This window comes from Pezoporus flaviventris, unplaced genomic scaffold (assembly GCF_033815535.1).
Source record: "Pezoporus flaviventris isolate CSIRO_AGI_PZ_B2104156 unplaced genomic scaffold, CSIRO_AGI_Pfla_v1 ptg000007l, whole genome shotgun sequence".
Lineage (NCBI taxonomy): Eukaryota > Metazoa > Chordata > Aves > Psittaciformes > Psittacidae > Pezoporus > Pezoporus flaviventris.
Window position 1 is genome coordinate 73729303 of NW_026892555.1, and position 13461 is coordinate 73742763.

At 38.9% G+C, this 13461-nt stretch overlaps 1 protein-coding gene across 4 annotated transcripts in view; it reads right to left on the reverse strand.

Moving 5' to 3' along the window:
* Positions 1–13461, reverse strand: part of CTNND2 (catenin delta 2) — a 645610-nt gene that overhangs the window by 60428 nt on the left and 571721 nt on the right. For all 4 annotated transcript variants that reach the window (XM_061449215.1, XM_061449216.1, XM_061449218.1 and 1 more), the window contains one exon: positions 12123–12273. In XM_061449215.1, the coding sequence (XP_061305199.1) occupies positions 12123–12273 (151 nt within the window). The remainder of the gene's footprint in view (positions 1–12122; positions 12274–13461) is intronic.

Sequence of the window (13461 nt, forward strand, 5' to 3'; positions counted from 1 at the left end):
ATGATAGGATATAGAAAGCATTCTCCGAAAAACTGTGGACACTGTGATGCTTGGAGGAGTAGTCAATATACTGGAGGGCAGTACTGCTATTCAGATAGGACAGTCGGAGAGGAACCTTGAAGTTCAACAAAGGCAAATGTAAAGTCCCACAGTCAAGATGAAATAACCCCCTGCATCAGCACAAGGCCAGTGTCAACCAGTTGGAAAACATGTTTTTGAAAAACCCTCAAAACCTATGGGTTCTGGTGGACAAGTTGAGCCTAAGCCCACAATGTGCCCTTGCAGCAAAGACCACCAACCCCATCCTGGGCTGCATTAAACAGTCAGGACAACCAATCACAGAAATGATTCCTCCTCTAGACTCACATCATTCTGCCTCTAGACTGCATCTTGAATAACACATCCAGTTTAGGTCTCCCCAGAAAAAGAAAGACTGTCAGAGGCTGGAACACATGGCACACAAGAACTGCATTTTCTAGGCCTTAAGAGAAGGTTAAGGAGAGATCGTAACTGCTGTCTACAACTACTTCATGGGATGGTGTAGAGAAGACGGAGTTAGGCTCATCTTATACTTACACAGTCTAACAAAAAGAAGCAAAATATGTAAGCTGGATCACAGGAAATTCAAACTGATAAAAGGAAGAGAATTTTTAGTATGAGGGTGGCTAAGCAATGCAAAAGATTGCCCAGGCAAGTTCAGGGATCTCCATCCCTTCATTAACTGGACAAGGTCCTGAGCAACTTGCTCTCATGTGACATCTGGTTAGCAGAAAGTTGGACTAGCTGACCTCTAGAGGTCACTTCCAAGCCTAGTGGATTCAGTTAAGACCAAATTCTGTCTTGTGTTGCACTGGCAGACTGAAGCCTTCCCTACAAACTGAGAAAGTGGGCTTATTTTTTAAATGCATTTTCTGAAGTTACTCAGTTAACTTTTTAGGCTTACCATGAACTAGAAGGAGGTAAATTGGCACAGGATCATTTAGCAGCCACATGAATTTCATAGTATATGCATCCCAGGCTGTTAGCAATTACTTAACAGTTAAGACTGCCCACAAAGTAACTTCTGAATTTTACTGGTGATTCCTTCCTTGCACATTCATCAGGGTTTATAATGCACCAGCAACAAGGTAGCTTTCCATTTCTTTCTGTAGGGTAGGGCTCCCCAGTTCTCAAAATTATCTCTTTAGAGGTAGTTCTCTGATCAGGTTTGTTCAAAATCTTTGGTCTGGAATATAGGAATGATTGTATCTAAGATATTCAATTATCAAGTTGCTGTTTTTTTTTTTAAAAAAAAAGCCTTAAAAAAAATCTTTCAATTGTAAGCTTTAATAAAGTACTGTATTCTTTTGTCTTAATCTGATCTTTCCATTTGCACTACATATTACATTTCCACAGTAAAACCATGGGTTTAAGCAGTAATGCATGTAAGTGCTTAGATCAAGTCCTGAAGTCTAATCTATCATTATAAAGTATTATACATTATACATATATAAAATCGCTTACTCTAGGGGGCAGTCACTGTATCTTTTTCAAGTCTGCACAATCTCTTTCTTGCATAATACAGCCACAAGAGGAAGCAAAAGAAAAATGACAAACATAGTAATACTAAAGATTGTATCAGTAATACCAGGTATCAAATAATTTCACAGAGATGCCATAGAGAGATCAATGGGTTTTTGAAGCTGATTCTAAGGGTTCTCTAGTCTTTCCTTGGGAGGAAAACTACATTTCTTTATTTTTGTTTAATTGAGCCCATTGAGATACTAAGTACCAGAATCACAGTCTTACCTTATGGAATTATGATAATAAGGCCCCTCGGCAAATTGCTTATTTCCTCACTTATCTCAGATGATGAGAATTTGTTACCCTTTAAATATTTCATAACTGTGTATTATAAAACTACTGCTATTCAATCACAGCAGTTATAAGCATGAAACAGCAGATTTGGATTTTTAAAAAATTGCTTCCTAAATAGGGGTGCAAGCTGATTTATCAGCTAGTGTCCAAAAGGACCCCAGAAAGCTAACATATAGTGACAGTGCTTCCAGCCAGTCCTGGACAGTGCCTTCTTGGAGATACTACATGCACATAAAGATGCAACATTCATGAGGAAATGCAAGAATTCATTTGTACAGGCTGCAGCAAAAGACCATGATTCTGCTTTCTGTAATCAAAAGGATATTTGAAGTTTTAATAATGTTATCTTAAACAAGGGCCTGTAATATTAAGACAAATAATAAATGATGGAAACAACTAGTGTGTATGACTTAGTTCTTACAAGCAAGTAAATCCTACATCAAAGTACTTAATGAAGAACAACTATTCTGTAAGAAACCAGAGTCACCTAAAGATGCCATGCAGAAGTCAGCAGGTATGAGACTTAGTTCCCCTTTCGTAACTGTTAAGACCAAACTAACACTAGCATCACCTGCATTTTGGCACAGAATGCATATAACCCAACAAAGAAATGCAATCACCTTCTGTGTATACTGGGGCAACTGCTAGCAACCAGCAATGTTGCATAAGCACCTAACAGCCAGGAATGGAAAGACAAACTGATTCAATTTAACTGCAGTGAGATTTAGTTAAGAACACCAGTTGTAAGAATCCAGACAACCATACTGTTTCCTAATCTTGCATTCTTTGAACACCGACAATGGTATCTTTTACCTTTGTCATATTTTTATCCTGAGAAAATGAGACATTTTACTGTGCAAATATTTATTTAACGGATGGTGACAAATATCTGTGTTGCATATCCACAGGTACTTTACTTCTGTGTTAGCTAGATCATAGAATACAGAATACCAGGTTGGAAGGAACCTCAGATCCAATCTTTCTTGGAAAAGAATGACTTAGACTAAATGGCACAGCACCCTGTCCAGCCAAACCTTACAAGTGTTGAGGAATCCACCACTTCCCTAGGGAGATTATTCCGATGCCTGATTGTTCTCATTGTGAAAAATTTTCCTCTTGAGTTCAATCGGGATCTCCTCATGAGTAACTTGTGCCTATCACCCCTCCTCTTTTCCATGTGACTCCTTGTAAAAACAGAGTCTCCATCTTCTTTGTAGCCACCCTTCAGGTACTAGAAGATGGTTGTAAGGTCTCCCGTAGGTCTTCTCTTCTCAAGGGTCAACAAACCCACAGCAGCATAGTCCTCCTGTGCAGGGGCATAGCGATCTTTTACATCTCTAAAACCTGAATTTTCTATGTCACCTTTGTAAAGGGTGTTTAGCTTTTGCCCCTAATATTCTCTTTTTTTTTTTTTTTTTAAGCAGCCAGCACTCTGAAACATGCACAAGATGAATCTGGGGACACTGAAACAGAAGTCTGCCTGAAAAGCCATATGTGGGTAAAGGGCCGTTTTGTAGTAACACTTTCCCCTGTGAGCACTTGGGAACTAAGACTGCATGAGATTTTGCAAGAACAACTGCACCGATTTAGAGAGTGCAAGGATGCACATGCACAGAGAAAATTACTATTAAGATGACTAGAAGCAACCTATAGATAGCATAAATTTAATCCCACACATTCTTCCATTTCTCTGCTCCACGTTCAACATCCTTTGCAACTACAGTGCCCCAGGCCCATTCTCAGGGTCTTCACATGCAAGAAGAAAAGGATGTTGCTTTTCTCTATCAAGTGCCAACTCACCTGCCATGTCCTGCTCTCGTGTCATGAACAGGAGTTTTAGTTTCTTCAAAGAACAGTGCTTTTAGTAAGAAATTCCATATATGTAATGACTATAATTTGAAAATCACTTAAGTTGATAAAGATTTCAGGAGATACGGTTACTTTACATCTTACATAGGAGAAAACGAGCTCAGTTCCATAAACTGAAGCCTATAACAGAACAGGCTGGAAACATCTGTTCTGATACACTTATTTGTTAACATAAAGCTGTCACAAAATTTGGATTTTCAAAACCATTTTGAAGATTTGGGATAATTCCTCAAGGATTTAAAAGTACTTTTAAAATTACTTTGTAGTTTTGAGACATTTGCATTTCTACCTTTGTATGTTTTATGGAATATATGACTGAATTATATGCACTTTTTAGTTCAGAACTCCAAATCTTCAAAAGATAAGTAGCACTTCTCAGCATGAACATACAGAGAAACAGAGATGAAAATTAATATTGAATTGTTTGAAATGTCAATCTTACGAGTGAGAGAAGTGGATACAGTTACAGTGTAATTGCTTTCTATCTTGTGCAGAACAGAACCAACCTTTTTATCTTAAATTGTTTATCTCAAATTAAAAGTACTGTGCAGGTTGGGGCACTTTGTATGTATGAAATGTGCACCAATGAAGTGAGAAGGCACATCTGTTGCCTGCTTGTTGTCTTTTGGTGGTGTTGGTTTTGGCACTCACACTGAACCTAGGCTTTCCTGGGCCACCTCCACAAGATTTTGCAACTTTTTTGACTTGCGCTCAGAATTGAAGTAATACTGACTGTGAATACAAACTTATAAACCCGATAATAAAGACTTTAAGGTTTATAAACTTTAAACCATTATATGGTATAATTTAAAATTACCACTATCATCTACATAAGCTGTCATGGTTCAATACTGAAGACGATTCTCTTGAAACTGGCATTTAAAACAGAAATACAGGCATTTTCCAGGCGTTTATCCACAGGTTATTCTACTATGAGGAACAGCTGATCTAGGGTTGGGTTGTGGTTAGTATTTGTGAGGAACCTTGATCTTATTTTATGGAATGAAATGCTGTGTGATGCTTTGCCTTGGCATTATAGATCTGTGAAAGTAGTGTTATTCACTGTCTTTGAGCTGAGCCTGTATACAGTTATTTCCGCTGTTTTGAGTGACTGAAAAACTGCTGTACTTTTTCACTAATTGCCCTTGCAAAATCTACTGAGCTAATTAAATGGGAGCAGGGCAGTACTTGCTCCGCATTATCAGAACAAATTCTGATGGGATACTACTTGCTTAACTTCAGTCACCCAGAATTTAGCCATAGAGTCTCTGGCTACTTCTCTAGGTTCTCACACACAGTAAGATCCAAGCCTTTAGGTGATAGAGGTAAGTGAGATGAACACTTGTCTTCTCCCTACTGTCCACAGCAGAAGCCCACCTTCTTAGCTGAAAGACTATTTCTTTAGACTGTTAACAGTAGAGAAAAATCCCTCCAAATCCAGGCAGTCATACTTAGGCAATAGGGACGTTCAGATGTAAGACTCAATCTAATCTAATACTTGATCTTGACTTTGATATTAAAAAAGAGAATGCAGTTTTACCAACCCTGTTTTCCCCTTAAATCTCTTTGTTTGAGAATGCTATTTAATAAGAAATGACTGAGGAAGAAAACTATTCCTAACCTCCATAACTAACAGGTCTGCTTGACATCTGTATGTTTTGAGATAATCTTGAGCAAAAGGCAATGCATAAGTGGCTGAAGGCACATGAAAAGTCAAAATCTCCTTGACACAGGCTTTTACACTGTAATGAAAAGAATATTTAACATTTAAACTTCTATCAGTTTAAATTCTCAGCTAACTTATGTATACAGCACTAGAAACCAGGAAGTCTGGATTTTGCCATATAGGTGTTACAAACCACTGGAGTTTAATTATGCATTTACCACCTTAACTAACATCTTCTTCTTCATGGTATAGGGTGAGGCATCCCTGCCCATGGCAGGGGGGTTGGAACTAGATGATCTTAAGGTCCTTTCCAACCCTAACTATTCTATGATTCTATGATACAGAGTAAGCAGCAGCAACTATTAATGCATGACCGTATCTTCCATTTCCTAAATAAACTTCTTGATGACGGCCTCTTTTTATTCACGTATCTGCTCACTGCAATACAGGTTTAGCACAGCTCAACTATTAAACACAACAAATGAAACACAATAAAAAATGACACAGATTGAACATACATTCTGTCTTCACCTTCTTATGAACAAATGTCTATGATTTCTGATTAATGCTTTCTGGCACCTTGTGCATTGTAAATTTATGTCAATTCTACATTTCAGTGACTAAGATACTTTATAAGTCAATTAAAAATTCAATCAAAAAATTCAGCTCTCTTTTTCAGATCCTTGCAGATATACGTGAGAAATTCAGAAGTGCTCACACTTAAAAAGGAGAGAAAACTGCATGTAGACACCCTTAAGTGGGACGAAAGCTGCATACTTGATTTAATCATCTCTCAACCCACCCCCGTATTCTCTATCAACGTACATTACTAGGACTTAGAATTTCTTACAGCTGCTGCTCTTGCAACTACAAAACTGAACAATGTCTTCACTTGGATTCATTACTAATACTGAAACAAAGTTACGGTCTTAAAACGTGGCCATGTTCTAAGATAAGAGAACCACACATAGTTATTTCTGCACCAGAAGAGTCACGTTCTGCTGTGAGACTGCCAATACTTGTTTCTGACGTCTTTTCAGCCTAGCAGCTGAAAGAAAATCTTTCTAAATGTGAATCAATATCACACTTGGAAATAACATACATGACCCTGATTTGAGCAGAAGGCTGGGCAAGATGACCTCCTGAGATTCCTTCCAACCTGAATTATCCTGCGAGTATAACAGTTTATTAGAGTTGTGAACTTCTTAGATATATTTCAGTCAAACTTTCTCAAGTTTAGCAATAAAGCTCTGAAACAAGCACCAATTGTTTCAGGCACCCAAATAGATCCACACTGCTCATGAGCTGGCAAGGCATACACTCAGTGGCAATTTACACATTCCCTACAATTTTTTCATCACTCAGCAATGATGAGACAGTAATACAGGGGGAGATCCATTATATCTCGTTAGATAAAATATATCATTTTCTGGGAGTCTCTTTCAGTCACCTATACGGCAGTCTAATACAGGTACCTTACACTGGATTATGAACTTTCACACACCTAGCAAGATTAAGGAGGTTCCAAAACACATTAACAATCTAACTGATATGTTATCCTTGAATTCTCTGTATATTATCAACAGATCAGTACCGAACTGAGAATAATTCAGTACTGACACCTTGTAGACAGCAACTCAGGAACAATTATTAACAAATGACCCTTCCTACAGGCCCTGTTTCAGGACTTGATTCAAAATCTTGTGAAGGCAGCAGAAATTGTACCACTAACACCACTCATCTGAATCATGCTTGTACAGCAATAGCCCCCCAAAAGTTGCCTTACATATTGATTGGTACACTTCAATTTACCCCATGAAATTCCCTAGCATCTAGACCCCTGAACAGAAACATGTTCTCCACACATTTTAAGGGAAGAGATGCATAAGGATGTATCTTCCAACAGAGGACAAGAAGTCAACAAAAGCCATTATGTGGAATTGTCCTCCTTTTATTTTCAAGGATGAGTGATCACAATACTTCCAGTCTCTAAAATCATCTTACATTTAACTACAAAAATACAGGCCAAAAGGCCAAGAGAAAGAATGGTGCTCTTGAATTACTAGCACAATATTCTCTCAATCAACATTGACCCAGAATAGTATCAGAAACCACTGTGAGGATAAGAGAAAACTGACAGAAAGACCTGAAGCTCAAAACTGTGCACTGAAATTTTACACATTGTACCTCCAGCTCTGCACTCATTCCAAAGGCCATACCCTGTGGACCTATCACTAAACAGTATGAAATGCAATACTAATACAAGCTCCTAATTGTACTTCAAGAGGGCAAATCCTATATTGTACATATTCTGCTGTACATGAATAGTGACAAACTTCTCACTTGAAATATCAGCTTAACCGTTTTGAAAGATCACCTTCTGCACCTTAAAATGCCACAATAATTGCCACTGAAAATCAACGGTAAATGCTGTGCATACACAAGAACAATGCAAATGCAAAATCTGGGGACAGATTCATCCTTTAAAAATTTCACTAACAGAGATAGTCTGTACCTGCTTGTGTAGGTAAAATAACAAGTCAGATAGTTTTCAATCAATGGCAGATTTCATATCCTTTTTGGTTAAAGAGGTCGTGAAACTGCTGCCCGTGTTTCAGATTAAAGAAATATGAAACTGGCTTGTTCCCCACTACTGAATGGGGAAGCTTGGTTCAGAAAGCCTTCTCACATGTAGAGTAGGGAATGGGAATAGCAAGAAGGGAGGCTGCTGCACTGGTGCTGGCTGGAAGAGTCTAGGGAGGAAAAGAGAGAAACACAGGTCTACAGTGCATGTTCAGATGATCCACAGAAAGTTTCCTAGAAGCCCAGAGGACTGTGTGGAAAGTGTATGAATCAGAAAGCAACTGAGGGCTGCTGGAGCATACTGCAAGGAAACAATTCACCCTGCAGAGATGCTGCTTATTGGAGATAAATTTATTTTTAAGCTTTTCTGCCCTGCCCAGCTGCCCAAGTTTCCTCTAAAGAAAAAGAAACCCTTAGCAATTTTTGGACCCTATTCCAACAAAATGCGTCTTCAGAGAATAAAGTCTGTAGGTGCACTCAGTATGGAAGATGGTGGAACAGATCTGGCACGAGGTGCTGGCCTGACTGACATCCTGAAAGGGCACTGACAGAAACAGCAGGTCTGCAGATTAAAAATTACATTCCTGGGGAGGGAGTAAAATGCCATACCCTCAGATTAAGGCTCCTGTATTGTGATGTGGGACACAGAAGGGTGGTTTTCTTATGCTACATCTCCCTCCTCCCCCCTTTCTTTTTTTTTGAGAGAGATAAGAAGGAAGGCATATGGGCTTGACCTGACTGCACAGAAGTCATCAACAAAGCTCTTGGAGGACAAAGTGGGACAAAAGTGATTTTCTTCTATCTAAATAAACAATCAAAAGCAAAAAAACCCTGATTTTCTGGCCAACTTAGAGGCATCTAGTGAGGCTGGGTGGGGGGGAGAAGATAATGGCCCTGTGGAGAAGCTTAGCAGAGACAGAACCTGATTCGAGGAAGGAGAAGCCTTCCAAAACACTTACAGAGCATGTGAAGAGAAGCAGGAAGACGCTGGGATACCAAAAGGACACAGGAATGCAGCAGCCTAGACTGCTGAAACCAAACAACAAAATGGGCAATATTAGTACTGAGTCTTTTCAAGACCCACAGCACCATTTCCCCCAGCTGTGACACTGCCAGGAGAGAGAGAAAAGGCCAATGAACTTTCCCATGGGGTGCACTCTTTCGAAGAAACATAGAGTGGGTACTATTTCAAGCATACAAGGGTCCTGAAAGGCAGGTATAAATCAGTGTCACCTGACTGTGACCAGGAATGCATCTGGGCAGTACACCCAGTGAGGGAAACCCAGGTGCTGGATTATCTAGTGCCAGTACTAAACAGGCCAGTTTTACCATGTCTTTGTCTCAGTACAGTTCAATTTTGGGAAGGAGAAAGATGAATATGCCTGCTGTCTTGGCCTAGAGACACATGGTACAATTCAAAAGTAATGGAGAAGGAGAAAAAAGAAATAAATCTGTGTGAAAAACAAAACAGATTGGTCAATTCAATGAACTCTAGAAAGAAACTTCGGGCCATTTAGAAAAAGGGTTTTCTGTTTGTTTTGTAGTTCACTACAGGCAACTCTGGATTTTAGCAAGCTTTATGATATATATGCCAGATGCCTCAACTCTGATTTATGAGCTGCTCAGCAGCAGCAGAAAGAAATACTTCATTCTCTGGCACATTTCACTACGAATTTGTCAGACAGAATGGAAGCATAGCACAACTGAAATGAAAGGTTTATAGCTGCATTAAAAAAACCCAATCAATTCAATTTAACTTATAGAATTCTATTATATATACAGTTGGAAAATTCACCTTTCAAGAAGGTTACTTTAAGAGGGAAATTCTAGTTTGTGAATTAGAGTTTGTCAACACAAGAATTTGATACACAAACAAAAACTGCAAAGAGGATGCAGAAAGACGCTTGAGACTAACCTGAAGAGGACCTGAGTCCTCCTTTCCATAACAACAGCTTATTACTAACATCATAGCATATGTGAAACTGTAATATTCACAAAAATGGACCACCTACAACATGAGGTGAATTTCTCCACCACTCTAGGTGTTTAGCATTGTGAAAATCAGCTATTCAATATGCCCTATTTGCCAAAAAATATTCAGGAACAAGAACAATAATGATTGTCATGACTATTCCTTTGAAGTTCAGTGATGAAAGCCAAAGAAAAGAACATACAATGATCACAGCTGAAATGGTTCAGGAATTATAGTCATAACTTCTCTGTCATATTGGCACATTTGGACTTTTTTTAAATTACAGCAAATTTGTCTTGCAGTTATGACGTACGATTCCCCAGAATCACACCACAAACCTGAGCAGCACTGTACAGCCATTACAAGTTTGTTACATAAATACATTTATCAGGTAATTATTTTCAATAGACTTTTCACACCTTTTAAAAATTCATCTTTGTGTCTATCACATATTCTTCAAGAATTAGTAACATATTAGAAATTTAAGGTCATCCAAGTTTATTAACCATAATTTACCCAGTATTTTGAATGGCACATTATATTACAACAGCTTGATGTCACAAGATACCTTACTTTCCTACAGGAAATCTGCAAATTTGGGAAGGAAATAAAACTTTCAAAAAAACATAATAATCAGAGCACAGAAAAGGCTACCATAGTCTAATGCATGGCCTTACAAACCATGCTTATACTCTCTAAATTCAACTGCAAAGATTTTTTTGTGATGTCAATAAGTGGGGATAAGAGATTACATAAGGTAACTCAGTATGAATGCGGTCTGTGAACCCTGTAGAGGAAGTCCCACAAATAATGGAATGAGATGTTAAATAATAGAGATTATGACATGCTGTAGACTGAGGGTGGAGGTGGGATCATGAGAGAAAAAGAAAAGGTCTCTTACTAATCTTGATCAGATTTCCTAATATACTTGCTTCAGAGTAATTTCTACTTAAAAATTCCCAGAAAACAAAGAGAAACCCCCCTCTAAGAACACACGTGCAGCAGCTTGCTTCCTGAAAGCTGAACACAATACATAGAACAAATCTAATTTCATGCCAAACTTATCAACTAGAACACAAGCAGAAGCTGAACAAGCAGGCTGATCTTGCACGTAAAGCATCAGTACTGAGTTCAATCCCTGGACAACCACAGCAGGTTTCCACTATTCAGCAGCCTCTATCTCTATTTGCTTTACAACGTTTTGCCGGTGAAGTTTGCACAATATACGAGGATTGCTTTAACAACTTGCAGAGCACTGACGTATGAAGCACTAACCCCGAGATAGCAATGGATACAAATAATAAAACATTATGATCAAAGTATCTATTTGTGGAATTCTGTAATTAAAAGCACAAGGAGACATATGCTGTAATGGTACAAATTAAGAAGTTAGAAAACATGAATAAAAAAATACGCTCTTAACATACAAAAGAAGTAGAAATCATTTTGTCATGACTGGTGAAAGAGTTCAAAATGAAGGAAGTGATTGCTTTTCAAAGACAGAACAGGAAAATAAAAGTTCAAAGGTTAACAGTGATTGGATGAACGTCAACTAAAAACACCTCCAAAAACCTAAGCAAAATAAAATAACTCCCTCACCCCAACAAACGCCAAGATGTGTGCTTACCATACCATCAGAATTCAGGGGCAACAATGATTTCTGTAAATGACCGTCCTCTCCCTTTTAATTGCATATGGGTTTGTGAATCAAACATCTCACAGTTTTCCTGCTAGAACTAGTAATATGCCCTGTAAAATCCTGGAACCATTTCAAAATCTTTATGATCTGTCACTTCATGGCCCCCAAATTACTTGCAATAGATAATCTGAGGATAAGGAGTGGCTGTTCTGCTTAGAACTTTGATCTGGAGGATGCAAGTGCTACTGCCAGCCTAGGAATGAAGTGCTAAAGCAGAACAAAGCCACTGCTTTTCTTCTGGAGATTACAGCATGACAGATCACGAAACACGGCATGTTGCTTAATTAATTTAACAATTCCTTGCAATATAGCACTAAGCTGTCGCATAAAACCTGAATGTGACACATTAGAGAAAGAATTAAAGAAATCATGCTAGAAATGTGAGAATAATTGTTTTCATTGAGCTCATTTTGCTGTAAACTGGAATAAATCCCACCAAACCCACAGAATATATAAATTGTTTGGAAAGAACATACCTATTAACTCCTTATTTCTGACATCTAAGGCCATGTTTCGTAAAGCTGTAGCAACTGCGCATACCACCCGGTCATTGTCTATTCGGAGCAGCTCCACCAGGATTGGCAATCCTTTTTCTTTGCGGACAGCAGCACGGATATACACTGACCACTGAAAAGACACATAGGAGAGTGTGAATAAGAGGAATTCGCTACAGAAAGCAGTTTGTAACAGATATAAAGTAATGGGTCACGGAAGCCTGCGAACCCCAACACAAAAGAGGGGATATAATTGCATTTATGATGCTAGGCAACCACCTGATTTGGAAATACGCACTTATTTTTTATGGTGGCAGAGAAATTAAATGATGAATTGACTGTACTCCTAGCACACCTGGTAACATTTTTACAGCGCAAGTCTGCTGTGATCTTGCTCTGCATCATCATTTCCTATGCAACAGCTTGTTCATTCATAAACCAACAACATTTGTATTACAAAATACGTATTTCGAAACTGACTCAAGAGGTCTGAGTATTTGTTACTACCATAAGAACTGTTCTAAAACCATGAAAATGTTGTTACAATTTCTCTTGTGATTGTCAGCTTGCTCAAACGCTAAATAAGGACAACCACATATCTGGTCTGGACACCTGTTGTGATCCCAACCAGAAGACTACTGTACACTGGGCAGTTAGAGATTCATGTAAGAGCTGACCTGAGGTAGACACAGGCTTGTGCTGTGCCATGCTGCATGTACCACGCAATTGCAGGATAAACCCAAGTGGCTGATGGGACTGGAGAACCCTGTAGGCATCTCCCATTTGGCAGCTGATCATGACATTACTGGCATGCCCTTGTCTGCATGTCAGTGAAGTATCATGTTCTCATGTGAGCATCCTTCTTGCTTGACAGTAAGAATGGTGAACAGAGTTGTTTACTTCTAAGAGAATGCTCTAAGAGCTCTAAAGACTATCATGCCAGTGAACCTCTCCACGGATGAGGTGTGTGCAGTGTGCCGTGACTAGGAGGTCCATCCAATGCTGCACAACCTGGGGTCCCAGCACTTGAAGGGATGAAAGATTAACTATGCTACCTCTTTTTCATTCCACTGTGAGCTCTTGAAATTGGAAAAAGTCTAAACAAGACCAAAACTGTGACCGTGTGATCCTAAAACCTATGGCTGTTGCCAAAGTTGAGGTATTTGGACACTTGCAGGATGTGCATGCCTTCTCAGCACAGCCCACTTCAAAACAGGCCATCTACTAGGCATATATTCCTTCCCACATTCCAAACTCTTCTCTGGAATTTTTGGAAAGTTCACATTCATGCTCCTTGTACTAACAGCTGAAAAGAATCCAC